Raw genomic sequence first — 27,002 nt, forward strand, 5'->3', positions numbered from 1 at the left:
GGTACCTTAGGGCACTTAGCCAGCTTATGTCCCTCCTCTTATGATCCCTCCTTAGCCATAAGCTCCCAATGTAGCAACTTTAACATCTCCACGTGCTTAATATTTCAATTGTTTTTCTTCGTCACCAGCATGAGGTGGGCTGCCAGCGGTTTCGAAACCCCCATGTAGGGAAGTTTTCTTAATGTTCAGTTCTGCACTTTTTTCCACCGCTACCTTTCCCTCTGCCTTATCCCCTTTGTCACCCCCACTAGCTCCTCTACTCCCTTTTAGGTCCCTATCTCTTTCGTCTGCAGTGTGTCACTCGCTGTTCTCCCCTTAGTACCTGCCTTACTTTCTGTTGCCTCCTCAATCAATCATAGTATTATAAAACGCAGCTACTCACCCTTAAGGGTCTCAAGGCACTGGTTGGGGGAGGGGCTGGGTCTGAAGTTCAGTTGAAGAGCAAGGTCTTGAGGTCCTTCCTAAATTGTGGCAGCAATGGTGGTTGCCTAAGGTGCAGAGGCAGGGAGTTCCAGGTCTTCACAGCGAGGTAGGAGAAGGATCTTCCTCCAGCTGTGGTCTTGCAGATCTGTGGGACAGTGGCCAGGGTCAGTTGGGCAGAGCGGAGCGGAGATGTCTGGTGGGAGTGTAGAAGGAGAGGTGGTGGTTGAGGTATGCATGGTCGGCATTGTGGAGGGCTTGGACTCAGTGGGGATCCACATGAAGATCTTGAAAAGGAGGCGAGCATGTGGAAACAGGAGGACGAGATGGCGCTGATTTGGTGGTCAATTGAGAGAGAGGAGTCCAGGATGATGATGAGGTTTTTTTGCGTTGTCCTTGGGAGTGGGGGGATTCTGAGCACTGAGGGACACCAAGAGTCGTCCCAAACAGAGGGGGAGGCACCAAGGATGAGGACTTTGGTCTTGTCTAAGGTAAGCTTGAAGCAGCTGTCCTTCATCCAGGTGGTGACTGCCTTCATCCCGTCATGGAAGTTGCTCTTGGCAGGTGTGCGTTCATCTGGTATCTTTAGGAGATAAGTGGGCGGCCCACTCTTGCTTATGGAGAGCGGCCCCGCATCTGTGAGGCTGTGGGGCAGGTGCTATGGGGAAATGGGAGGCCTCGCCTGAATTGGCCCATGTGCTGCGCTTGCCAGGGGCCACACGCCCTCTGGAGCTGAGCGGGTAGCCTCTGCAAAGGAGAGATCACATTTTGAGCCATACCGTGAAGGTTCAGCAAGTGGGGGCTGGAACAACAGGGGCTTCAGGGGGCAGGGCCAGGACCGCAGTGCTTGGCTCCCTGCTCAGTGAGGATATCGATGGGGAGGAGGAGGGCAGGCTAATGACTGAGGGAGGTGGGAGGGATTAAAGCTTCAGGTCATCGGCACATGGAGGGAGGGGGATATCACAAGTTGGTATGAGGAATGCCAGGCGCCCCTCAAGGGAGGGCGAGTTCAAGGAAGAGAGGAGCCCAGGCAGTGAGGATGGTACATGCTAGGAGGAGAAGTCAAGGGAGAAAAGGATTACTTCAGGGCTGTGGTACAGCAGGCTGTCAATTTTAGAGGCAGACCCAGTGCCAGCTGGGATAGGATGATGTCCAGGGTTGTGGGGGGAAGAGACCTGGGACCCCATTCTCCATTGTTTGTGTTTCAGAATATGGGAACAACCAAGTCTGTCCCGCTCTATTCAATTTTGTAAACTGGAAGAAGCTGGCAAATCTGGCGGCTACTCACTTTTCATATTTGGCAGAAGTCGCAACAGGTGCAGAAGAAGCACCTTGTACAAATACTTGCTGTCATGCACACAGGGGTGTTTTTATCACATTGGTTGGCAGTATAATCTTGGCCTCTGCCTAAAGATTTGCTAGGATGGCCGCCAGAAGTGGAGCTGGACAAGCCCGAATGAATCACTTCTCAAGTATACATAGTGTAGTGGGAAAGAAGCTGGCAGAGAAGCAGAGAAGGGAAAGGTTTATAAGGCAGAGAAATTAAGTATTCTCAATGGCTCTTCTGGACAGATTTCCCTGGATCCTTCATCAAAGGGTGCTCAGTCAGATGAAAGTGGTATGGTGCAGGGGGTCATGTGACTCTGGCTTGTCTCAACATCCTCCAGCCTTAAAAGTTGTATCCTTGTCAGTTCTCGCTAAGAAAACTATTGATTAGTGAATTCGCCCTCCTAACTGATGGAGCGCAGATATCTGTACTTCAGGAATATGACTTGTTATTTCGCATATCATTACTTAGTAGCATTTTACTACAATGTTTTTACTTAGCAAATGCCATTACTATGCAAGTTTTTAGTTTGCATACCTTTACATTTCAAGTGTTAATGTATGCAAACTAAAAACCTGCCTAGTAATAAAAAAAGACATTTGCCCCAACACTACACTGAATACTAAATACAAATACACTAGCCTACACATAACATGATGGTAGTTGGTCGTATGATTTAATAAATGTTAGGTCCAAAATGAAGAAAAGCGCCTATGGTATTTTTAAATTTGCAACTAAGATCGGCGACAGAAGAATTAGAGACATGATCCAAATATATAATGCGAGGAGTGTTGCCATCACATTATATGGGGCGGGGCTGTGGGGCTATACTAACACTGACTCATTGCAAAGGGAGGAAAATTGTTTTGTTAAAAAATTGCTATGTGTTCCCACATCAGCCTCCACTGAATTGATCCATAGGGAAGCTGGGTTTGCCCACTTAAGTGACCTAATTTTGTTTAGGCCACTAATGGTATGGCGTGCCATCTGGATTAAGGAAGAGAGAGCCTTTAACCAGTCTGTCATTGGGGATTGTCTCAAATTGGATAATTGTTTGAAGATACCAGGGCTCAAATATATTGTGGACAGTTTTCAAATTATATATGGACTCAATATAGTGGCTGATCCAGGCTCTGCTAGTAACTATTCAAAGTCAGACATGAAACAAATTTTCATGATGCAAAGAGCCCAAAAACGTGTAGCATCCAGCGGACACCTCACTTCAGTTATTTTGTACAATAAATATATGAAAAGTGAGGGCCCCCAATTGTACTTGAGCCAGGTAACCAGACCAGCTCATAGGTTTGTTCTGACTAGACTTAGACTTGGGTTGGCCTATGGATTGGTGGCTTTCCCACAATTAAAAAAGCATCCAGTTGGACCATGCCCATGCGATGGCCACTCGAAACAGAGCACCCTGCACTTTATGCTAATTTGTACTCTCTATATGAACTTGAGGATTGTTTATCTAAAACCAATTTTTAAAAAATATGCTATTTTTAATGTTGATGATGCTATGAAATTGATTTATGAATTGAATTCTCCGGACAAATGTTTTTATATTGCCACATTTTTATGTAAGTCAATGCAGCTTAGGAAAAGCATGATTTTTTAATCCTGTTTTATCTGTATAATTATGTAATCATTTTGCTTATGTGCTTTTATGGTCATTGTTCTTTTAATGCACCGAATAAAGCTTCATGAAATGAAATGAAAGTTTGCATACCTTTACATTTCAAGTGTTAATGTATGCAAACTAAAAACCTGCCTAGTAATAAAAACAGACATTTACCCCAACACTACACTAAATACTAAATACAAATACACTAGCCCACACATAACAAACTCTAAAACACTAACCAAACACCCAAACATATACTACCCTACACTATTCAAACATCACTACATTACCCTAAAACATAAATCACTACCACTAGGACGACCCTGCCCCTACCACCAGTCCTTTCTCTACTCACAAACACTACCCTTCACGACCCCCAACACTACCCTAAACCCTAAACCACTACTGTAGACTACACAACACCACCCTAAAACCTACAACACTACCCTAAAACCTAAAACACTTCCCGCTGTACAAACCTCCCCCGACCCCAGTCCTGTCCCTACACCCAAATAGTACCCATCACGACACCCCAACACCACCCTAAACCCTAAAACACTACCCTACACTACACTAACACCACAATGCTACCCTAAACCCTAAAACACTACCCCCTGCACAACCCTCCCCGAGTCCGCTCCCTACACTACAGCACTACCCTGCACGACACCCCAACACTACCCGAAACCACTACCTTACACTACACAAACACCACAACACTACAGTAAACCCTAAAACACTACCCCCTACACAATCCTCCCCTGACCCCCAGTCCTGTCACTACAACAAAACACTCCCCTGCACGACCCCCCAACACTACCCTAAACCCTAAAACACTACCCTACACTACACAAACACTACAACACTACCCTAAACCCTAAAACACAACACCCTGCACGACCCTCACCCTTCCCCCTGTCTGCTCCTTACACAACAACACTACCCTGCACGACACCCCAACACTACCCTAAACCTTAAAACACTAACCTACACTACACAAACACAGCACCACTACACTAAACCCTAAAACACTAACCCCTGCACAACCCTCCCCTGACCCCCAGTCCTGTCCCTAAACTGCAAAACTACCCTGCACGACCCCCCCGACACTACCCTAAACCCTTAAACACTGCTCCTCAAACACAACACTACCCTTAATTCTAAAAGACTACCCCCTACACGAACCTACCCTAAACCCTTCAAAACAGCCCCTCTTACCTCTCTCTTCTCGTGTCCTCTGTTCTCCTTCCTGCGTCCTCAGAGGAGCAGTGATCGTTGTACATTGTTGTGATCAGGCGCAGTCCTTGCATGAGGGTGTATGGGGTGGAGCACCACCAGTCTCAGAAGAAGGAGAAAGAGATTGAAAGGAGACTGGTGGTCTGAGGCTGCGGCACTCTGGTAGCAGTGCAGCAGGCAGTGTACAAACACACCCTGCGCATGTGTGGTGGACGTCCGTTTTCAATATCGCCCAAGTCACACATGTGCAGAGCGTGTCTGTGAAGCAGTAGTGAGGGCAAGCAGACACTACCTAAAGCAGCTGGGTTTCCAGGACTTCGGTCAGATTTTCGGCTCGCCCGGATCTCTGACAATGCTAAATTCAGAACAGTCTTCTAGTTCTAGGATCCCGCCTCCTCCTCTGACTGTTGATACAGTCATCCTATGACAATCGGAGGCGGGATTTCAAATACTGCTTCCTGCGCCCTCCTTCCTTGAACCAGCTTCAACCCGGTCCAAGAGAAACCCTGTGATGAAGCTGATAGCTGTAACAGTGAGTACTTAATTTGCTTTTCATTTTTTTTTGCTGATTTATTTATTTATTTATTTATGGGATTTTTAATGCGCAACTAATAATCTAGGGTGTCTAGGCGCAGTGAGATGCTCTAGGATACACAAAATTCAGGGCACAAACTTATTGATTGAATAACCAAGTCTTCAAGGCCTTACGAAAGGCAATGAGTGTTGGTGCTGTTTTAATATGCAAGGGGAGTGTGTTCCACAGTATGGGGGTCGCTACCAGGAAACGTCTGTCTCCCCATGTGCCCGTTCTTGTTCGGGGAACATGCAATAGATAGCTTGCTGCTGATCTTAGATTCTTTCCAGGTATGTACACCTGAAAAGCTTCCTTTAAGAACTTTGGTCCAGTCTGATGAATGGCCTTATAGGCGATGCACAGAGCCTTAAATTTGATTCTGCTCTCCACTCTTAGCCAGTGTAGATGGCGTATGGCTACTGAAGTGGAGTGTCGCCAAGGAATATTAAGCAGGATCCGTGCTGCCATATTTTGCACAGACTGTAGTTTGTTCAGGATGTATTTGTGTGTGCCAAGGAAGAGGGCGTTTCCATAGTCCAGCTTCGAAAACACTAAGGTGGTGATCAGTGTTTTCCCTGCCGAAGCAGGTAGATATGGCATGAGTTTTTTTATTTTCTTCAGCGCGAAGAATGCAGCAGAGACCACCTTGTTGACATGATAACCAAAAGATAACCTGTTATCAAAGATCACTCCCAAATTCCTAACCTTAGCAGCTGGAATCGGGGGGGAGCCCATCTGACTGGGCCACCATGTTGGGGACCATTCGGGAGAGATCTTACCGAAGGTCATGACTTTGGTTTTCTCTGCATTAAGTTTCAGGCAGTTACTGTGCATCCATGATTGTACATCCAGTAACCCCTCCAGAAACTTAGCTGCTACCACTGGACCGTTCTAGTGTACAGCCAACACAAGCTGGGTGTCATCCGCGTAGGTAGTTAATCGCATCCCATGTGATTTAATAACCCTCGCTAAGTCCGCAACGTAGATATTAAAAAGCGTGGGACTTAGCGAGGATCCTTGAGGGACCCCACAGAGCAGTTCAGAAGTGGGCGAGTAGTAGTTGCCCAATTTGACTGCCTGTTTGCGATTAACTAGGAAGGAAGCTATGAGATCTTTAGCCAGATGACTAATTCCAAGGGCTGCGACACGGTCGACCAAGATGACGTGGTCGACCGTGTCAAAAGCAGCTGACAGGTATTTATATAGCGCAATCTCGACCTGTAGGTATCGGAGCGCTTTACACAAACGCCAGTTACGTAGCACAAGGACACATTCATTTTTGGTATGCACGGGGAGATAAGTGAATTGCCCAGAATCAGGATGCTGAGCCCACGCGAGGATCGAACCCGGCTCCCCAGCGCACTAAGCTCACAACACCACAAACCTCTGTCCCGGACCTTAAGCGGACTTCGACTGCCTCCGCCTGGACCACTGACAGGTATGCCAGCGCATGCAGTGGACTGCTCCTCGGCTCCCCACCCTCCTTGCATCGGGCTGCTCTTCAGCGGTGAAGTGCAGGGTGTATGACGCGCGAGGGTGGGTGCCCGTGGGGGTGGGGGTCACTTTTAAGTGCTGCACCCGCCGCACCACTTTCAAAAGTCACCAACCACTACTGGCTGTGATGTAATGTTAATCTGGGAATGCATCAAAATCCATGGGTGTTGAGTGGGAACACCCACGCACCACCCATGAAAAGCCACCCTAGGCAGAGTAACTAAAAGCAGCAATTTGCACAGTGTTGCGTTACTCAAGATTTATCAAGCCACTCAGGGCCACGTAATATGGCCTTGCAGGGCAAAATAAATCGCACTTAAGGGTTGCATTGTGCATGCATCCCATTGCTTGGTGCAAAAGCGATACAACCGTTCAATAAATATGTCCCTTTGTATCACAGATCCAATAAAACACAGCACCTGTCCATTATACAGCAATGGCCCAAATTAACATATTATCCTAATAACACCCAGGGGCATATTTACAAGGACTTATCGCCACAGTAACATCACTTTTTATGACGTTCCTATGGCTATAAACCCTTCGCCTTATTCACAAGGTGGCTTAGCGCCGCCCACCGCAACACCCATTGAAAATGACGCTGACCCCTATTGACAAGGGTGGTGTAAATAGGAGGCAGCGACAAAATTAAGACCAGGAAAACCTGGTCCTAACATGGCGAAAAGAGGAGAAATGCTTAATTTCTCTTAGTTTTTGCTGTTTCTATGTGTGCTGCATTGTGCAGCACACATAGAAACAGCAAATCGCCATGAATGATTGTTCATGTCCCTTCCTGCACGTAAACAATCATTCAAAAAATGAATTAAAAAATGTATAGACACCTTCCTGCACATAAGCAATCATTTCCCCAACGCAGACACCATTGCACTATGATGCAAGAGTGCCTGCGTTGGCACTAGGCTGCTAGATTTAGTGCCAGTACTTGGCGAAGCGCAGGGGTGCACCACATTCTTGTGAATTAGGCCCTCCAATATTTCACAGTGCAATGAGGACATAATGCTGGCCTACAGAACTGTGCAGGCCAAACATCACTCACAGTGCTGACCAATGTGCATGGCTTTTAATCTGTCAAAATCGTTATGGGGATGCTTTGGCATGGTCTTAGGTAGACATTTCTTATAAATCGAATAGACTGCATGAATATTCCCATTGCATATAAGAGAAAATGAGGACGAGCCCATAAAATGGGGATCACTAGAAAGCTATGGTGCTGAAGGAGGGAATGCCCAGGACTGCACAGAAACGTATTGGTGTAACCCGGTTAAAAAGAAAAAATTGGGAAATCAGTGTTTTGTCAGTGTGCGTGGTGTAGATGCTCCCTCTACCTCCTTTCATGGTAGTAATGACATGTGGAAGGACCATGATCCCATTCTATACATGGCAACATATTGGGAAACCTAAGGGTTAGCTTCAGAGAGATACAATTCAATAATGTTATTTTCCTGTTAGATTTCATGTGAATGATTAAAAAGGCGTGCGTAGGTTAAAATACAATTTTAAGCTAAAAGTCTACCCTCTACTTGGTGAGCTTTTGCATGCATGACACTAGGAATTAAGTGCTGCTTTTGGGAGATCTCTCTGGAATTTTCATAGTCTGTGTCCTCCGTGTGTTACAAAGCACTGAGCAAAGTTCTGAAAAGGCCGAAGAAGCAAGGTCAGACAGGGCTAAGCCAAGACCCCACATCACTGGCACCAGATAGTACATCAATGGTCCAAGACCAGACAGTGCTGAGCCATGTCCAAACATTTCTGGCCAAAGACCACACACAATCTATCAAGATCACTTTAAATACAATGGGCTGCCTACATATTTATATGGGTCATAGCAGCAGACTGGATATTAATTACTATTTATGCATTGCGCCACATGTTCAGAAGGAATCTGCACATATAGGAAATCGAGACTACTAACAAGGAGAATGCAAGAGCAAAATGAATACTGACCAGATGGCAGAAGTGTATTTGTATCATGCCCTACCTTCAGCCCCGCCCCCTAGCTAGAACCCTAGCTAGATTTAATGAGTACCTGCACTTTCCTATTTAAAGCACTCCTTCCCCCAAACCTGAAAACGTGGAAGGAATTCTAATTCTGAGGATTGCCTGTAGCTATAATGGGCATTCTGCACACATGAGATATGCACACTTTGCAGTGTATTTCCGCAGCTATTACTCATCATGGCCGCCGGAAGCTAACCAGGCGCAGGACGCGTGCAGACACAGCTTAACGGAGCGGATGGAGACGAATGGCTCGCGCTGGAGCGTCGTTGCCTGGACACGCGCACATACCCCGCGCCCCGCGCTGCAGCTCCCAGCACGGCTCCTTCCGCCTGTCCTCCTCCCTGTGATTACACCCGCTCTAGAGGGCAATTACCTAATGCAGTCACTCAGGGTCAGCTGGAACCGGGCACACTAATAATAATAATAATCTGCTACTTGTAAAGCTCTTTACACTCACTGAAGTGTACATAAACGCTGCGCAGCACAGTACACACATGACGGCCGCAAGTGCACTGTCCACTTCACCTGCAAAGGAAGCACAGCACGAGCACGTGCCAGCTGTGACCTATCCTATCATTAGAAACTGATCTAACTCCTGCTGTTATGCGGGGACATCAACCTATGTAAAAAAAAAAAAAAAGCATTTTTTTTTTAAAACAGGTACTCGTGCTAGCCTAAAATGGGCTGCAACAGCCTGTTGGTGTGAGTGCATGTCCTTTGGGGCGTCCACGGCGGAGGTGCACTGCAAACAGGAATAGGATGTGAGTAGGGCTTTAAGTAGGATACAAAACCTCAGAGGTCTTTCAAAGGGGCGTGGCCGCTGCAATTAAGGGAGTGGCTTCACAACACAGCAAGCTAAAAATCCTGGGCCTTATTTATGAAGGTCTTGCGCCGCCGGTGCGTCACTTTTAAAATGGGAAAAAGTGACGTACCAGTGGCGCAAGGCCTTCATAAATGAGGCCCCCTGTGCTTAGCATAGTGTGCCCCCGACTGGTATTTTGTTGCGTCAGATATATGATACACCAAGTAACATTACAGCTTCAACAAGCCAGGACTATTTGCTTTGCCAATGGTTGTTAGTTGCATAGCGCAAATAAGTGGCAACCATGGCTTCGGTGTATATAATATTGATAATGCTTCAGTTTTGAAAGGGGGGACCCAGGGAGAGCCAGGCGCGAGCCGGTCTCTTCCTGGGTAGGTTCGCGCGAGGATCATGAATCAGGTGGAACTGATTAGCGGAGGGGATAAAAGGGGAGACAGGCTGGCGGTTAGGAACTGCGTGGCGGGAGGCTAGAAGGGAGGTTTGTTTTGCGGCGCGTGTTTGGTGTACCTTGGTTTTCTCTGGCCACATGGAGGAAGCGGCGGAGGTCAGGAGGGCCGTGCAGATACTCTGCGAGGCCGGGCGCGAGGACCTGCTGCGGCCGGGTGTCCCGGCGGAGGCGTGGGTCGGAATGGCCCGCCCACCTCGCAAGGCTTCGGAGGGCGTCTCCAGGGCTGTGGAGGCGTGTTTATCCCCGGGCCCGGAGGAAGAGGAAGACGGCGAGGCGGCCATGCCGGCGGACGGGCCCATGCTCGTTGTGCCTGCCGCTGCTGTGGAGCCCCCGCCGGGTGACCCGGGCGCCCTCCAGCAGGTATGTGATTTACCATTCTTTAGCGCTGGTTCTCGTGGGGCGCCCGGGGGGAGGCGGGGGCGTTCTGTGGGCCGGCAGGCTCCGCGCTCAGGCGGACTGGCCTCGGGGAAGTCGGGGAAGCCGCAGGCGGGCCCAAGACCGAAGCGGGGGCGGAGCCTGGATTTCCATGGGCACTCGCTGACCTCTCCCCCTGCTGTGTTGCCTGTAGACTCCCCAATTACGGTGCCCCATTTGCCGGAGGGGGTTTCCCCATACCTGTGGCTGAATGGCCAATGTTTCATGCTCTCTCCTGCCACGCCGGGGCCTGGTCCTGCCCCCCCGCGATTTTGGCCCCCCACGGCAGTGCGTGGCCGCCGCTGGGCCACGCACTGCCGCGCTGCCGGCTCACCCCCCCCCTGAGGTTTCCACCCCGGCCCCTGCCGTGGTTTCAGTGGGCACTGTCCCTAGCTTGCTGCCCCCCCCCGGCCACCAAGTCTGCGGCCGCCGGTGTGCCTGGCCCCCGGTCTGCCACCCCCACGCCCTTGGCTCCTGGTGAGAGGGGTTTGTTACACAAGGGGGCGCCCCTGTATCCAGGGCAAGCCTTGTTCCCGGTCCCTAGGGGGCGGCCAGGTGGCCTCCAGGGTGGTCATACGACTGGGTCGGGGGTGTCCATGGTCTGGCGTCGGTGGGCCGTCCCTTGGGGGGAGATTGCGGTTCAGCTTTCAGGGAGCATGTTGTTGCGAACACTTCATTGTCTGGCTTGAGCGGCCGCAGTTTTCAAGCTGCGCCTCCGGCTGGGCAGCTGTTGGCAGTTTCTACGGGCCCGGGAACTGTCCCCACGGCTGTTTCCAGTGGTGGGCTTTCAAGGGAGTTATCTGGAGCGGATAACTCTTCTACAGCTTTCGGTACACACAGCTTTCAGAACATTGACTGGCAGTTTTATGATGGGGGTATTGGTGATGGGGCTATGCCCAGTGGCAGCGCGCAAGTCGCATTTTCTGATGAAGTTTTCTGTGGGAGTTTTCATGATGATGATTTGGAAGAGGGGGAATTGAGAGACAAAGATGTTGGGCTTTTGGCAGCACGGGCCCAGGGGGGTGGGTTGGGGCAACCCACTGTTTCTCGTGTTTTGTAGGCGTCTCGTGCGGACCATGCAGCAGTACGAGGGGCAGTGAGGTCTGGACCTACTCAAGGGGATCGAGTGGCTGTTCAACCGCAGGCGGAGCAGCTGCCAGGAGGTAAGGATGGGTGGTGGTCTGTGTGGCAACCCAGGGAGAGTCTCCCTGTTAAAAGTACAAGATCTATTGGTACGGGTGATGGGGTTGTGGTTGAGCGAGTCGCTCTGGCACCGAGGCTTGAGCGGCCTGTACTTTCGAATGTTTCTACTGTGCAAGTTGCAAAAGAAGTTTCTACAGCAGGGGATGGCGGGGTGGTTGCCACACGGGTCACGGAGGATAGTATCCTACCGAAAAAGTTGCCTTATTCTGGGGTGGGGATGCCCTTGGGGTCCCATTTGTCTGAAAAAACAAAGAATCTGATATGGTCTGGGGCATTTGTGGATGTTTTTCGGCTTCTCCATAGGGATGTCCAGGCAAAAGAAGGGTCCAAAGAGGAGGAATTAGAATTGGCTCGGAGGCCTCGTGTTCCGAAGTCCATAGAGAATTGGACTTCGGCCTTTCTTATTTATGCCAGCGTTTATTGCCAACGTCATCCAGAGAAGGTAATAGACATGTTTAAATATGCAGATGTCATACGCAAGGCTCACAGTTATTTTGGCGGCTTTGCATGGTTGTCTTACGATGACGAATTCAGGGCGCGCATGAGCGCTTTTCCTGATCGTTCGTGGGGTGAGGTCGATTCCGAGTTATGGCTGCAATGGATGGCATCGGCAAATCCACCTGCTACGACCCACACGGCTAGCGGGCAGCCAGTGTATTATCGGCCCCTTTTCAGCTCGCCCCGCTCAGTCTGGGGCGGGGGTTTGGGGCAGAGGTCAATCGGCCGCCTCTGGCACATGCTGGCATTTTAACAGGGGTTCCTGTAACAGACCAGCTTGCAGGTACAAACATGAGTGTTCGCAGTGTGGGGGGAAGCATGCGCTCACCCAGTGTTTTCCCGGACAGCGGTTTGGTGATCAGGGAAGAGGTTCAGGGGGTAGGGGACAGCCGCAACAGTCTGTTTACAAGGGCTCCTACTCCTATTAGGCAGGAGGTTCTCGATCTCTGGCTGGTGGATTATCCGGATTTTGAGGCTGCTAAGATTTTGTCTTGGGGTTTCAAAATCAGGTTCCGGATTGGGTATCAGGGACCCAGGGTGGGCAGGTGGTCGGACAATTTGAAGTCTGCAAAGGAGAGTCCCCATGTTGTGCGGAAAAAGCTGGATGCCGAGCTTGCGGCGGGTAGGATTGCGGGTCCTTTTGTGAATTGTCCTCTGCCTGACTTGATTGTATCACCTCTGGGAGTGGTGCCCAAGAAGGCGGAAGGGGAGTTTCGTCTTATACATCACCTGTCCTGGCCCGAGGGTGCATCAATTAATGATTTTATTGATCCAGCTGACTCAACTGTCAATTATGCTTCGGTGGACGATGCCTTACGGCTCGTGCGCACGGCTGGTGTTGGGGCTTTGCTGGCAAAGAGCGACATTCAGTCGGCTTTCCGGCTCTTGCCCATCCATCCTTGGGATTTCAGTCTGTTGGGAATGCATTTTGATGGTAGTTTCTACGTGGATCGGGTGTTGCCCATGGGATGTTCAGTGTCATGCTCCCTTTTTGAAACATTCAGTACCTTTCTGCAGTGGCGCTTCACTTTTGTTAGTGGCCACGTCTTGGTCTGTCATTACCTTGATGATTTTCTTTTCATTGGGGAAGGTCGCTCTGGGCAGTGTCAGTCGGCTTTGAACATCTTTCAGGCTCTGGCTGAGGAATTGGGTGTTCCCTTGGCGCCGGACAAGACAGAAGGTCCCTGTACGTCCCTGACTTTCTTGGGGATTGAAATTGATACTCTGTCTATGGTGGCGAGATTGCCTGAGGCTAAAGTGAAGGAAATGTCTGATTTCATACATCTGGTGTTGGAGGAGCGGAAAGTCGTTTTGCGGACGGTCCAGAAGCTGTTGGGGTACCTCAATTTTGCTTGCCGGGTTGTTCGGGCGGGCAGGACGTTCTGCAGACGTTTGGGTCTTTCCATGTCCGGCGCCAGCCTTCCCCATCACCGGGTGCGTGTCACCACCGCTGTGCGTGCCGATTTGATAGTCTGGCTTCGTTTTCTGCAGGAGTTCAATGGCGTGTCCTTGTTTTTTGCGGATGAGGACATGGTGTGGCAAGTACAGTTGTTCACTGATGCGTCGGGGGCTCACGGCTTCGGTGTATTTTGGGAAGGTCGATGGTGCGCGGCCGGCTGGCCGGCGCACTGGAAGGAACAGGGTCGCAGCATAGCGTTTCTGGAGCTCTTCCCGCTGCTGGTTGCTTTGTATCTATGGGGGGCTGAGTTTCAGAATCGCTCAGTCTTGTTCCATGTGGACAATTTGGCAGTAGTACACCTTGTCAATCACCAAAAGGCTCGCGACTTGCGAGTTTTGCGGCTCCTGCGCGCATTCATGCTGCGGTGTCTGCAATTAAATATTGTCTTTAAAGCACGGCATGTTCCTGGTACTTCTAATTGCATCGCTGACTCTTTGTCTCGCTTTCAGTGGTCCGAGTTCCGCAAGTTAGCTCCTGGGGCGGACCTGGAACCGACAGCGATCCCACAGTACGTATGGGACCTGGGGGATTGAGGGTTCACCAATTGGTGGAAAATTCTGTGGCTGACTCCACACGGCGGGGTTATGTGAAGGCCTGGAATGAGTTTCTGCAGTTCGGTAAGGATTTGATGGGTTCGATCAGGGATGGTTGGTCTGATGAACAATGCATCTTGCAGTTTGTTTTACATTTGGCGGACAAAGGCCTATCGCCCACTACTATTTCTGGCAAATTGGCTGGGGTTTCTTTTTATGGGCAGCTTTGGTGGGGGAGGGATCCGGTTGGGGGGGGTGTTGGTTCGTAAAGTGTTGAAGGGTTTAGCTAGGCTTCGGGCTGGTGGTCAGCGGCTCCGGCAGCCAGTGACTTTTGAGTTGCTCCAGATGCTGTTGCCGGAATTGGAGGTGTGTTGCCATGATGCTTTTGAGTGTGCCAAATTTCGTTTGTGTTTTGTTTGGTTGTTCTTTGGGGCATTTCGGGCAATTGTTGGCTGTATTGCGCAAGGTTTTGTTGCGCTTGGGGAAGGATCCTGTTCCATTTGGTACCCATTCATTCAGAATTGGTGCGGCGACGGAGGCCGCTCGGTTGGGGTGGGACTGGTCCCAGATTCGTCGCATTGGTCGTTGGCGTTCCAAGTGCTGTGAAAAATATGTGAGAAAATAGTGCAATTTTACTTGTCTAACATTTCTTTTTCTCCTAGGTCCTTGGCCATCAGTCGCCGGATCCAAACGGAGGGTGTGGATACTGGGGCACTCTTTTGTAAAACGGGCAGCTTTAGCCGCTGCCAGTCAGCTCTGTGGGAGATCACTTGGTCTAAACAGCATGACACACGAAGTCTCCTGGCATGGAACAAGGGGCATGCGCTGGGGTGGGCTTTTTCCCGCCTTGGCTGCTTTGGTTTCTCAGTGTTTGGGGGGCCCTCCGGATCTCCTGGTGCTACATTTGGGCGAGAATGATTTGGTTTCTCTCTCTGGGTTGACTTTGTTAAAACTAATGAAGCAAGACTTGGAAATCATCAAAACCACATGGGTGAGCACCATGCTGGTATGGACTGAGTTCGTGCCTCGTTTGCAATGGCGTGGGGCAAGGGACCATTCCGCCCTGGAAAAGGCTAGAAGGAAAGTGAACAGGACAATGCAACTTTTTTGTCACCATTTGGGTATCTACTGTTTGAATCATTATCATTTGAAAGTCTCTGAACATCATTTATTTTGTGAGGACGGTGTGCATCTCTCTGCGTTGGGCATCTCTTTTTACCTTCTGGAACTCAGGGATTTGATTAGCAAAGTTCTTCAGGTGCAGTTGTGGTGTGCTCCTTCCTTTCCAATTTTAGGTGGGGCAGGAAAACACTAAAGGTTTTCCTGGGTGGCGGGTTTTTGCTAGTGGGGGTGGGCAGCCTGGAGCGGGTTGGCCATCCTGAAGGGTAGCTAGTTGGGTAGGTCTAGGGGTAGTAGGCAGGAGTTTGTTCGGGGTTTTGGGATTTAGGTTTCGTAGACTCACTGTAGAGTTGCGTTATGTGAATAAATAAATAATGAATGTGTTATGAAATTTATGATGCACCTGTCCTAAAATAAAGTGGCCTTTCTTGCTCCTAAAGAGGTGTGGACAATGATTTCTTGCGCGAGGGGGGACCCAGGGAGAGCCAGGCGCGAGCCGGTCTCTTCCTGGGTAGGTTCGCGCGAGGATCATGAATCAGGTGGAACTGATTAGCGGAGGGGATAAAAGAGGAGACAGGCTGGAGGTTAGGAACTGCGTGGCGGGAGGCTAGAAGGGAGGTTTGTTTTGCCCCACCCACCCTCCCTCTTTTTTATTTATTTGTGGGTTTTTTATTTTGCGGTGCTCTAGGCGCTGTTTCGTTTCTGTAGGTTTGCCACTGTTAGGATGGGTGCCTTTGTTCTTTTGGAGGCGGGTTTTTGCTAGTGGGGGTGGGCAGCCTGGAGCGGGTTGGCCATCCTGAAGGGTAGCTAGTTGGGTAGGTCTAGGGGTAGTAGGCAGGAGTTTGTTCGGGGTTTTGGGATTTAGGTTTCGTAGGCTCACTGTAGAGTTGCGTTATGTGAATAAATAAATAATGAATGTGTTATGAAATTTATGATGCACCTGTCCTAAAATAAAGTGGCATTTCTTGCTCCTAAAGAGGTGTGGACAATGATTTCGTGCGCGATGATGAGACTGTGAAAGTACTAAAACTAGTCTCTTTGATGTTACGCATTGAAGGGTGATTTTGCTAGAGTTAAGGTTTTTTTTCAGCGTGGGTGAGGGCAAAAATGGGGAGCCCAATAGGGACCCCTTTTCAGCACCTGCTTTTTAGAACTGCTGGTGCTGAGCACATTACAAAAAACAATTTGATGGACAGAATGTAGATCAATGTCTTACATTCACCCCAGTACAAGGATCTGGGCCTAAATACATCGTTTTTTGCACTCCACACCACCCTGGGTTAGATAATGGCTTTATCTACATTCTGTCCATCAAATTGTTTTTTGTAATTTTCTCCCTGAGTGTACTGGGGTAGCTCAGACGTGGGTCCCAGAGCCTCCACACCACTGGAGTCAAGCTAGCCGGGCTGATGAGAGGTGTTACCTCGAAACCGGTCCGGTCCTCGGATGCTTGATTCCCGTCTGGGAAAGATATGGCTGTTGTAGTTCGGACTAGACTGTTCCCATGGGGCACAGGGTCAGAGCTGATTTGCATAAAGCCATTATCTGACCCAGGGTGGTGTGGAGTGCAAAAAACGATGGATTTAGGCCCAGATCCTTGTACTGGGGTGAATGTAAGACATTGATCTACATTCTGTCCATCAAATTGTTTTTTGTAATTTTCTCCCTGAGTGTACTGGGGTAGCTCAGACGTGGGTCCCAGAGCCTCCACACCACTGGAGTCAAGCTAGCCGGGCTGATGAGAGGTGTTACCTTGAAACCGGTCCGGTCCTCGGATGCTTGATTCCGGTCTGGGAAAGATATGGCTGTTGTAGTTCGGACTGGACTGTTCCCATGGGGCACAGGGTCAGAGCTGATTTGCATAAAGCCATTATCTGACCCAGGGTGGTGTGGAGTGCAAAAAACGATGGATTTAGGCCCAGATCCTTGTACTGGGGTGAATGTAAGACATTGATCTACATTCTGTCCATCAAATTGTTTTTTGTAATTTTCTCCCTGAATGTACTGGGGTAGCTCAGACGTGGGTCCCAGAGCCTCCACACCACTGGAGTCAAGCTAGCCGGGCTGATGAGAGGTGTTACCTCGAAACCGGTCCGGTCCTCAGATGCTTGATTCCAGTCTGGGAAAGATATGGCTGTTGTAGTTCGGACTGGACTGTTCCCATGGGGCACAGGGTCAGAGCTGATTTGCATAAAGCCATTATCTGACCCAGGGTGGTGTGGAGTGCAAAAAACGATGGATTTAGGCCCAGATCCTTGTACTGGGGTGAATGTAAGACATTGATCTACATTCTGTCCATCAAATTGTTTTTTGTAATTTTCTCCCTGAGTGTACTGGGGTGGCTCAGACGTGGGTCCCAGAGCCTCCACACCACTGGAGTCAAGCTAGCTGGGCTGATGAGAGGTGTTACCTCGAAACCGGTCCGGTCCTCGGATGCTTGATTCCGGTCTGGGAAAGATATGGCTGTTGTAGTTCGGACTGGACTGTTCCCATGGGGCACAGGGTCAGAGCTGATTTGCATAAAGCCATTATCTGACCCAGGGTGGTGTGGAGTGCAAAAAACGATGGATTTAGGCCCAGATCCTTGTACTGGGGTGAATGTAAGACATTGATCTACATTCTGTCCATCAAATTGTTTTTTGTAATTTTCTCCCTGAGTGTACTGGGGTGGCTCAGACGTGGGTCCCAGAGCCTCCACACCACTGGAGTCAAGCTAGCCGGGCTGATGAGAGGTGTTACCTCGAAACCGGTCCGGTCCTCGGATGCTTGATTCCGGTCTGGGAAAGATATGGCTGTTGTAGTTCGGACTGGACTGTTCCCATGGGGCACAGGGTCAGAGCTGATTTGCATAAAGCCATTATCTGACCCAGGGTGGTGTGGAGTGCAAAAAACGATGGATTTTGGCCCAGATCCTTGTACTGGGGTGAATGTAAGACATTGATCTACATTCTGTCCATCAAATTGTTTTTTGTAATTTTTTTGGTGCTGAGCACAGGCAGGACCCGGCCCACTTAAAGCCCTAGATGTGAGACAGACTGGTTGGAGTGTCGAAATGAACTTTATGGCTTTAATTAACACACTGGATACCTCTGGCTACATCAGAGTAAATTAGTTATAAAATGCCCAATGTGGAGCATGAGGCAGTGGTATGGCAATATCTCCCCTTGCCTGCTTTTTCCCTTACATATATGTCCTGTTTTGTTTGTCCCGACCTTACATGTAACTATGTTTGCCAAGCTCTAATAACTGTGTAACCTTTGTAACAATGTAACCTGCAACTATGGTCTGATACTCATGTAAAGCGCTCTGATACCTCCGGGTCTCGCCAGCGCTATATAAACCTTTAAAATAACATAAATAAATAAATAAATAAATAAATAAGTAGTATTGGGGGCCCCTTAGGATGGCAACAACCCAGATCCGGATTGCCTCTAGAGACATTGAATAAGGCTACGTAAGTAAAGTGTATGGTAGGCCAAATGGCAAACCCATAGGGTGACAACAATCCGTAAACCAGGACTGTGTGCGGGGATGCTTTTCAGGTGGATGGACTTGTATTCATTGCAATGCTTTTAATGTTTTATTCTACCAGGATTTGACACTCATATCTCCAACTAACCATCCTATACTTCTGACATATCAAGTACAATTCTCTCTCCTCCGACCTCCATATTACTGTTCTTTATGATGATGAACTTAAACAACATCTAAGTGCAAACCCACCGCATATCCTGACCTGCTCTTTTCGCCTTTGTTTCAAAATTGGTAAAAAAACAATACTGTCTTGCAAAGTTCACAGCACTGATTTTAGCATGCCTGTTAGGCAATGACCACTATGACATCCAGATACTGCATGGCCCTGAAAGCCACGGTAGTAGGTCAAACTTGTGTCTCCTTAGTAAATTAAATAAAGGCATCAAAAAGCTGCAATGCACAAGCAATTGAAGGATTAAAGGCTGACTGTGTCAGTGCAGGATGGGAGTCTGTAACCCAGACGCAGTTCGGAGCATGGTAGTAAACCTGCCAAAGAGTTGAACTATATGCTGTTTATACAAGAAAAAATACATAAATGGATCAGCCAAGGAGCCTTGGAACCAGGGCCAGGGCTAAGTATACCAATCGTGGTCTTGCCTACCAGCATGAGTTAGACAGCAAGGCCAGCTCCGTCCAGATATACGGCTCTGGGCACATTTGACTCCTTCATTTATGTAAGCCTGCCCTTTGCACTTGAGAAAGGGGAGTATATATGACCAGCATGGATAGCTCTTTATGGGCTCCAGTGGGTGAAAGAATACGTGACGCACTGTCACTGGGTCTCCCTGTCTTAAGGCCCCCAGCATTGTCCACCTGAGGTAAAAGCAAACTCTCAGATCGGAAGAGGGTAAACTAGTTGTACCCCAGTTTCAGCACAAAGAAAATAGCTCACCCTCAATTTTGGGAAGGAAAGGTCCCTTGCATGCTGATGGACGTGTACCCCTGCCCCGAGTTCCCCAGCTGCAATGATGTCTGGATTCCTGGTGCTGATTTTTGTTCTCATGGGAGAACACGTATCATTCATGTGCTCAATGATATAGACCTGTCTCAAGGATTGTGGTTTTATTTAGACCTAGGAGAAGTAGCACACACGCGGAGGTGGCAGCATATTGTGTAGTGATCAAAAGACATGAACAGGCCTTTTCACCTGTGTCACTGGAGTGAGGCCTACAGGCTCACTCATGTAAAGGTCTGGGGCTGTGTGCTTAACTCACACTTTGCCTACATCAAGTTACTGAATAGGGCTGTGCACTGTGTGTGTGTTGTATGCATGTACTGGGTGTATGTGTGCCTGTGAATGGTGCAAGGCATGGAATATTCTGTTCCATTTTGGGAGGCCTTGGGCTGACTGGTCATGAGGAGGTAGTAACATCCCCAGACAGATTTGTTGATTCCTGCATTCCCGTGAGCTGAGTAGGACACACACTGAAGGAAGGAGAGCCAGGCTGTCCAGTACACTTTAAAGGGTGCTCTTTGATTCAGAGGCATGGCACTGGAAAAGGGCCTGAGTTCATTTCAGGAAGGAAATGGGACTGATAAGAGAATCATGAGCTCCCCCAAATGCTGGGGCTGCCATGAGTAGTGTGAGTTGGCAACCACATTTGCCAGTGCCCTGAAAAGGAGCCTGCTGCTGAGCCAATCAAGGTGTCACCAGAGTGTAGACCAGGTATGGTGACCCTGTATAACAGAGGGGCCCACTGGAGGAACACAAGAAGTGCAGCCTGGTAGATACCGTCCTTGTGAGAAAAGGCTGCCATGGTTACCCATTAGGGCACGAGCCCCAACTGAGAGTCTCGACCAGTGAATGCTGACAACCTCCCATTTAGGGAAAGACCAAATAAGACTTACCATTGCATCAGAGAAGCTGAAGCTGCTGTGCCTGGGAGACAGAAACTCACTGAGAATTCGGTCGTGCAATCTCTGCTGGTGCAGTGAGTTGAGTTATGGGCCGGAAGTCCCCGGGAAACTTGTCAGCCAAATAGAGCTTCGGTGCTCGAACACTTTTGACTGGTCGAGACCCGAGACATCAGGATTAAAAGCCCTTAACCTCCTTGGTTTGGGCCAGTTGCTCCAGCTTGCACTGTGGATCTCTGAACTGGGTTCTGACACTCAATGACTGGTATGCAGTTCTTAACTTTCTTTAGAAGACCAGTGTACCTAACGTGACCACATAGATGTGTTTATTCATTTAGTTGTTTTCATTTTCAGCAGCTTGGCTCAGCAGTTGGAAGTGTTAGTAGCCAGAGCTACCATGGCATCTGTTGTTCTCTATCAATGTTATTAGAAAATAAACAACTGTTAGGCTATCAATGGATCACCAGGCAGATGGCATCGTAGACACACTCAGTACTGCAGGCCATACATAGGAATGGTAGAAATTTTATCAGCAACCTATATAAAAAGCCATACAGTAACACACAGGAGTGTCTCTTCACCCCCTGTGGGACAGGGTGGGAGGAATTTGGACACATTTTCAATTACAGTTAATGTGATAAAATGCCACAACACCTCCACAAGGTCTCCAGAAATATGTGTTTTAAATACATACAATTTCGCATCCTGCATATGGCTTACTTTGCACTGCATAAATAAAGTATGATTATACCCAGAGATCTTGTCTGATTATCTTAGGTGTTATACTGACTGAAAAAATGTTTTTATTGTCCTCGATGCACCCTTGGCCAACCATTATCACATATATAGATTTTTTAACATTTTTTATTATGTTTCTCCACACAAAAAAATACCATGAAAAAGCAATACATAGTATGTCAAGTAAGCCTTAGCATACGATATGGCAATGACGAATATGATACCAACAATCACATAACAATGCAGGTTCATACAAGGATAGTTAAATGCAGTTTCCTTTTAAGCTGGCTAGCTAAAAACACATCTATGTGCAGCTGTGTAAGGCTTTTATTCAGTGAGTTCAGCGTGGAGCAGTAAATAGGAGCGGAGTGGCTGACAAATGTTTTTAGGTCGGGCCTGTGTGCAGTTTTAAACTGTCAATTTGATCTGGCAAAATGAACATTTTGCCAGGCCTAAACTTTTATGTTTAATGCATATAAGCTACCCCTTAAGCTGGCCTTAAATAGCCCAAAGGGCAGGGTGCATTGTATTTTAGAACGTAGAATAAGTGTTTAAAGTTTCACATGTCTTGGTATTAAAAAAACTCCTAAATTTGTTTTTCACTACTATAAAGCCTACCTCACACATAGGATAACATTGGGTTACCTTATCACATTTACCAAGTGCTACCTTTTGATTGAGAGCAGGTAGAAATGTCCTGTTTGCACTCAAATTAATTGCCCTTTAAAATCCCCTTTAATGGTAAAGTCATATTTTAGAATACAATTTTGAAAATAGCACTTTAATAAGTTTCCATTTTCCTGCCCTACACCTTCTGATGCCTTCTACATGTTTCCTGTTGCCTCAGCCTGTTTATTTTCCCCATCAGAGATGCGTATTGAGCCCAGATGTTGATTACTAGGACCTGGGTGTAGCTGGGAGAAGGCCATCTTGCAAAAATGGTAGGGTTAGAACTGTTCCCTGCCCCACTTACATTTCAAAAGAGCTACCTCAGCACACTCTCAAAGAATTTGACACCAGGCTTTTGTCACCCCAGACATCTTAGGAAGTGGGCAAGGAGGAAAGAAATTCCAGAACCAACTGCGTGGGGAAAATGTCAGAAGTTCCTTCCACTTCAAAGCTTGCATCAGGTTTAAATAGTGGATAATCTTACCCCCTCTTCAGTACACTCCTGTGCCTGTGGAAGATTACAGAAAGGCTGTCTTGTACTACTGAGGACTGACCTGCTGCTTAAGGCCTGCCATGATCTTCAAATGATTACCTTACTATGAGAATCCTGCCTTCCTGCTTGAAAGAGAGAGGACTATCTCCTTGAACACAGTACTGCCAGAGTGACTCCAAGAGTCAGTTGACTGACCTCCTATTATGAGTTACAGGGACACAGCAAGCTCCAGAGCTCTCCCTGCAACTGCCCAGCTGAACGGTTGCAACTGGCCATGTCTAGACCTGTAAATGGACCCTGCCTAGCCTTGTGGGACTTTGCTTGAGTGAGTTCCTAATCTTCAAGAGGTGCCCCCCTATGTACTGGGCCCTTCACTGGTGTCAGTTGAGCACCTTATGTGAAATCTTGAAGTTTGAAACTGCATGCTGGAAATTGAGAAGGTTACTTTTTCCACTGGACTAACCTGATCCCAGTGTCCGACCCTCACTCCATTACGGTCGAGTTAAACGTGTGACTCTGTCCATGTCTAGCACGATCAGATACTCACAGTTAGCAATTTCTGATTCTTGGTACTATTTGTACTTAATCCTTTAAAATCGCATATCTCCAGTTCTACTGATTGGATTTATGTAATGTTGGTCTCATTTAATTTGTTCAATTTTACCCTATATTTTTAGATTGGTGTTGTGTTTTCACTTTTTTAATGATTCTGTGCTGCCTGAATTCTTGATACAGTGCCTCTAAGTTAAGCCTGACTGCTTTTGTGCCATGTTAACATAGAGTTTAGCGCAGATTAATTTTAGGCCTGGGAGCCATTTTAATTACGCTGGAGTCTTTTGATGTGATATTACTAAAATTACGTGATTACGCCAGTTTGAGTAATTAAGTGTCATTTTGTTATATTCCCAAGCTACTCCCATGAAGCAGGGCAGCTTATTTCTTATATTGTCCTAGAAAATAAAGTTTCAGCTGTGACCTTTTGCACACATTTGCATGCGCGACAATGTTGGATTACATTCTCTGAAACAACTTTGTTTATACATCCAGCTTCACACAACATTGTCACAATGCCCTGATCATGTACTAGGCCTATTTACCCAGTAGGTACAAACGTCGTCATGTCTTCATCCACAGGTTGACAGTACTATCCACATATCGATAACATCGCTAATCTAGCAAGTACATTGTGAAGGCTGCTTTCAATATAAATAACAGCCATCCTGATAGATTGGTAGAGGAGGCACTTCTGCTGACACTGAAGGTCTCTGTCTGCTGAGAAATCACTATGCACCGGTCTGATATTCCGTGAGGGGTGTCCAACTCAAGACCAAGACAGGGTCTTTCACTCTCTCCCATCAGGTAATGGGTCCGCAGGAGAGTAGGATCCGCATTGTAGGACTACATTAGATTACCATATTGCATATATGTCTGTATATATTCATTGCTACAGCACCATGGTAGAAATGTATCAACTGTTTACTCTGTTGGTGCTTGTAACCTCCTTTATTTGCTTCTGACTCCTAATCATATGCAAGAATAAGGTTGGTTCAATAAATATTATTGAAAACGTCCCATTGTGTATTCATTTCTCTGAGAACAAGTGAGCACGAGTGACTGAACGAAAGGTTCTGTACTGTTTCCATGATACTTGAGGGATCAGGAATGTCATATTCAGTGGTTGCCAGAAACTGTTTGTTTCCTGGTAGGTTAGGGTGCTTATAGTGGCACTGTGAGCTAGCTGGTCTGTAGGCCAACATATCCTGTGGGGTGTTCGGAATCAGTCTAGGCACCAAGCCCTTAGTTTATGTTGTCCAAACAATGTGCAGATCATACAAATTAGTAGAAACTACACGTCAATTTGGGGCAAAAATCCTACCGCAAGAGCACAAGAACAATGAGCTAAGAGCAAACGAGCGCTACTGGCTACTGCAGTTTGTGTTCTGTGGCATTTAGTGCTATTTCCTTAGCGCAAAATGCATTTTCTGGATCATTATTGATGCGAGGAGGCATTTTGCACTAAGTCAATTGCGCTAAATGCTGGATTAAGCTTCTCACGCAATTATGAATAATTAGGAGTAACTTTGCAGTAATTGAGCAAGAAAGAATTACACCAACCTGCCACTACTTAATTTAGTGACTTTTGTGTTTAACCCTGACAAGGATTGTGGTTTTTGCTTAAGTAGGGTTTCTACATCCCTCAATCAAAAACCTAATTTCCTACATATGGGAATGCATAAAACTAAGAATACTTGTTGGAGGTGGTAGACAGTATAGTTCACACTTTAGGACAAGTAGATTTTGGCAGCGTTGAAGGATATACTTTAGGTCTGTTTCCCGACCAAAATAGAGCGATGATACTACAAAATGTCTAGACTTGGCATTGTTATTAAGTAAACAAACTCTAACCATTCTCTAGAAGTCCCTACTATACCTATTGCCAGTTGTCTGAAAAATGTATTAACAAGCAGACAACAGCAGGGGGGTTAGTTCACTGCAAGAAGCAAAAAGAGGCTGATGAGGAAAACGCATTGCCACCCAGTAGGGTACCCTACTATTAGTGCACAGGGAAGATGTAAGAGACAACACCGGGCTGCCCTGAAAAGGAGCTGCACCGGGTAATAGGAAAAGGTAGAACGATATGACCTCAAATTGCGTTTATTACACACTAGGCGCTATGTGGAACAGGTTAAGGGCAGCCAAACCTACTGTGGAGCCAAAATGAGTTAATAGTTGTGCCCCACTTCTGTACCTCCAGATATATACTGGTAAATGTCACTGTGCCCCGTCATAATCACATGATATCGAGAGCAAGTCAGCACTTTTGTGGCGTAGCAAGGTCAGGTGGTAAACGGTGCACAACATTTCTTGTCACCCTCGGCTTGACAAAATGGCAAAAATATGTGTTTAAAACTCCTATTTTTGCTATTTTGTCACCCCCCTCAGTGATGACTCTTCTCACCCCCAGCTTGATAAAATTCCAAAAATATGTGTTTAAAACAATTTTTTTTGCCATTTTGTCACCCCCCCTCAGTGTTAACACCGGGGGCGGCCAGCACTCACCACACCCCCCTTCCTACGCCACTGAGCACATTGGTCCATTGCTTAGTCTCATCATCTTGTTTTTACTCACTTCCTTAGCATTAGGGGGAGGGGGACGAGGAGGTAGTTGATGTTTGATATCGCTGACGTTTAAGGGAAGGGGGACAATTATCAGGCGTAAGTATTGAAATTGCAATGATATGCTACATAACAACAATTACCAATATTCAAGTCATATGCGATGGTGACGCTGTATATGTGATGGAATCTGATTATACTTGATGTAAAACATGTATTGATGTCCATAATCAATAAATAATTGAATAAAAAATGGATTGCCAAAAAGAATAAAAACAATTGTTAAGATAAAGTCTACTGGATTATTTGCGAATATTGTATTGCAATTGTATCGTAATTGCATTTATATAGCGCCTACTACCCCTGACGAGGCGTTGAAGTGCTTTTTCGGCGAGCAGCACCCTACTCCGCGACCCATAGAGGATTAGTGTTGAATTAGTATAGTGAAACATGCAAGTACATTTTAAGTGGTGGATAGGTTAGTCAGTTAATTGGATTTGGAATGATAGCAGAAGGATAGAGGAGGACAAAGGTTTGTATTTATATAGCGCTTGTTGGCGCACGCTATTCAGGAAGCCTACAAAGGATTAGTGGTGAATTAATATGGTGAAATATGAAGTAATTTCAGAGGTGGATATTAATCAGTTACTTGGAGTGAGAAGGGTAGCGGAGGCATAAAAGGGGAAGAAAGATTTGCATTCATATAGCACTTGTTACCCCTGATGGGTGTTGAATCGCTTTTCTGGCGATTAGCACACCACTCCAGAACCCATAAAGGATTACAGTTGAAAATTTGTATAGTAAAAAAAAATATGAAGTAATTTGAGTAGTGGATATGTTATTCAGTTATTTGGGTAGTATATTAGTATAGTTTAATATGGAATTTGAGAAGTAAACATGTTAGTCTTTTAATTTCAATTGAAAAGGATAGTGGAGGGATAAAAGAGTGAAAGATTTTTAAAAAAATTTTTAGGTCTTAGCAATAGGAGGAGGCTTTTAGTTGAGTAAAAATGAGTTTTGGAGGGGAGGACTCAGAAGAAAGAGTTTAGAAAGGTTTGTTTAAGGGCATTGGTATAGTAAAAGAGGTGTCAGATGATACAAGGAGGGATAGAGTAGGAGAGAGTTTAGAAAGGGTTATTTTGGCAATCATAGTAGTGGTATGGGGTTTGGGATAAATGAGAGAGTGGATGCATAGGATATATTGATAGCTGTATAGGATGAGAGATAGGGTAGTGCATTGGAAAGGAGTAGTAGAAGAAGTTTGAGATAAGTTAGATGGTTGGGCTAGAAGATATATTGAGCGAAGTATAGGCTGAGAAATAGGGAAGCGCATTGGAAATTCTAAATTAGAAGAAAGTGATACATATGTAGATCCATAATTACATTGAAAGTATATGTGTTGCAAGAGT

The 27,002-nt window shown here is 47.1% G+C and overlaps 1 protein-coding gene across 1 annotated transcript in view; it reads left to right on the top strand.

Moving 5' to 3' along the window:
• Positions 1-10,142: 10,142 nt before the first annotated feature.
• Positions 10,143-27,002, top strand: part of LOC147732818 (uncharacterized) — a 68,607-nt gene continuing 51,747 nt past the window's right edge. Inside the window, exon 1 of the mRNA XM_086954718.1 lies at positions 10,143-10,322. Coding sequence (XP_086810844.1) covers positions 10,143-10,322 — 180 coding nt within the window. The remainder of the gene's footprint in view (positions 10,323-27,002) is intronic.

This window comes from Lissotriton vulgaris, chromosome 2_1 (genome assembly GCF_964263255.1).
Source record: "Lissotriton vulgaris chromosome 2_1, aLisVul1.2, whole genome shotgun sequence".
NCBI lineage: Eukaryota > Metazoa > Chordata > Amphibia > Caudata > Salamandridae > Lissotriton > Lissotriton vulgaris.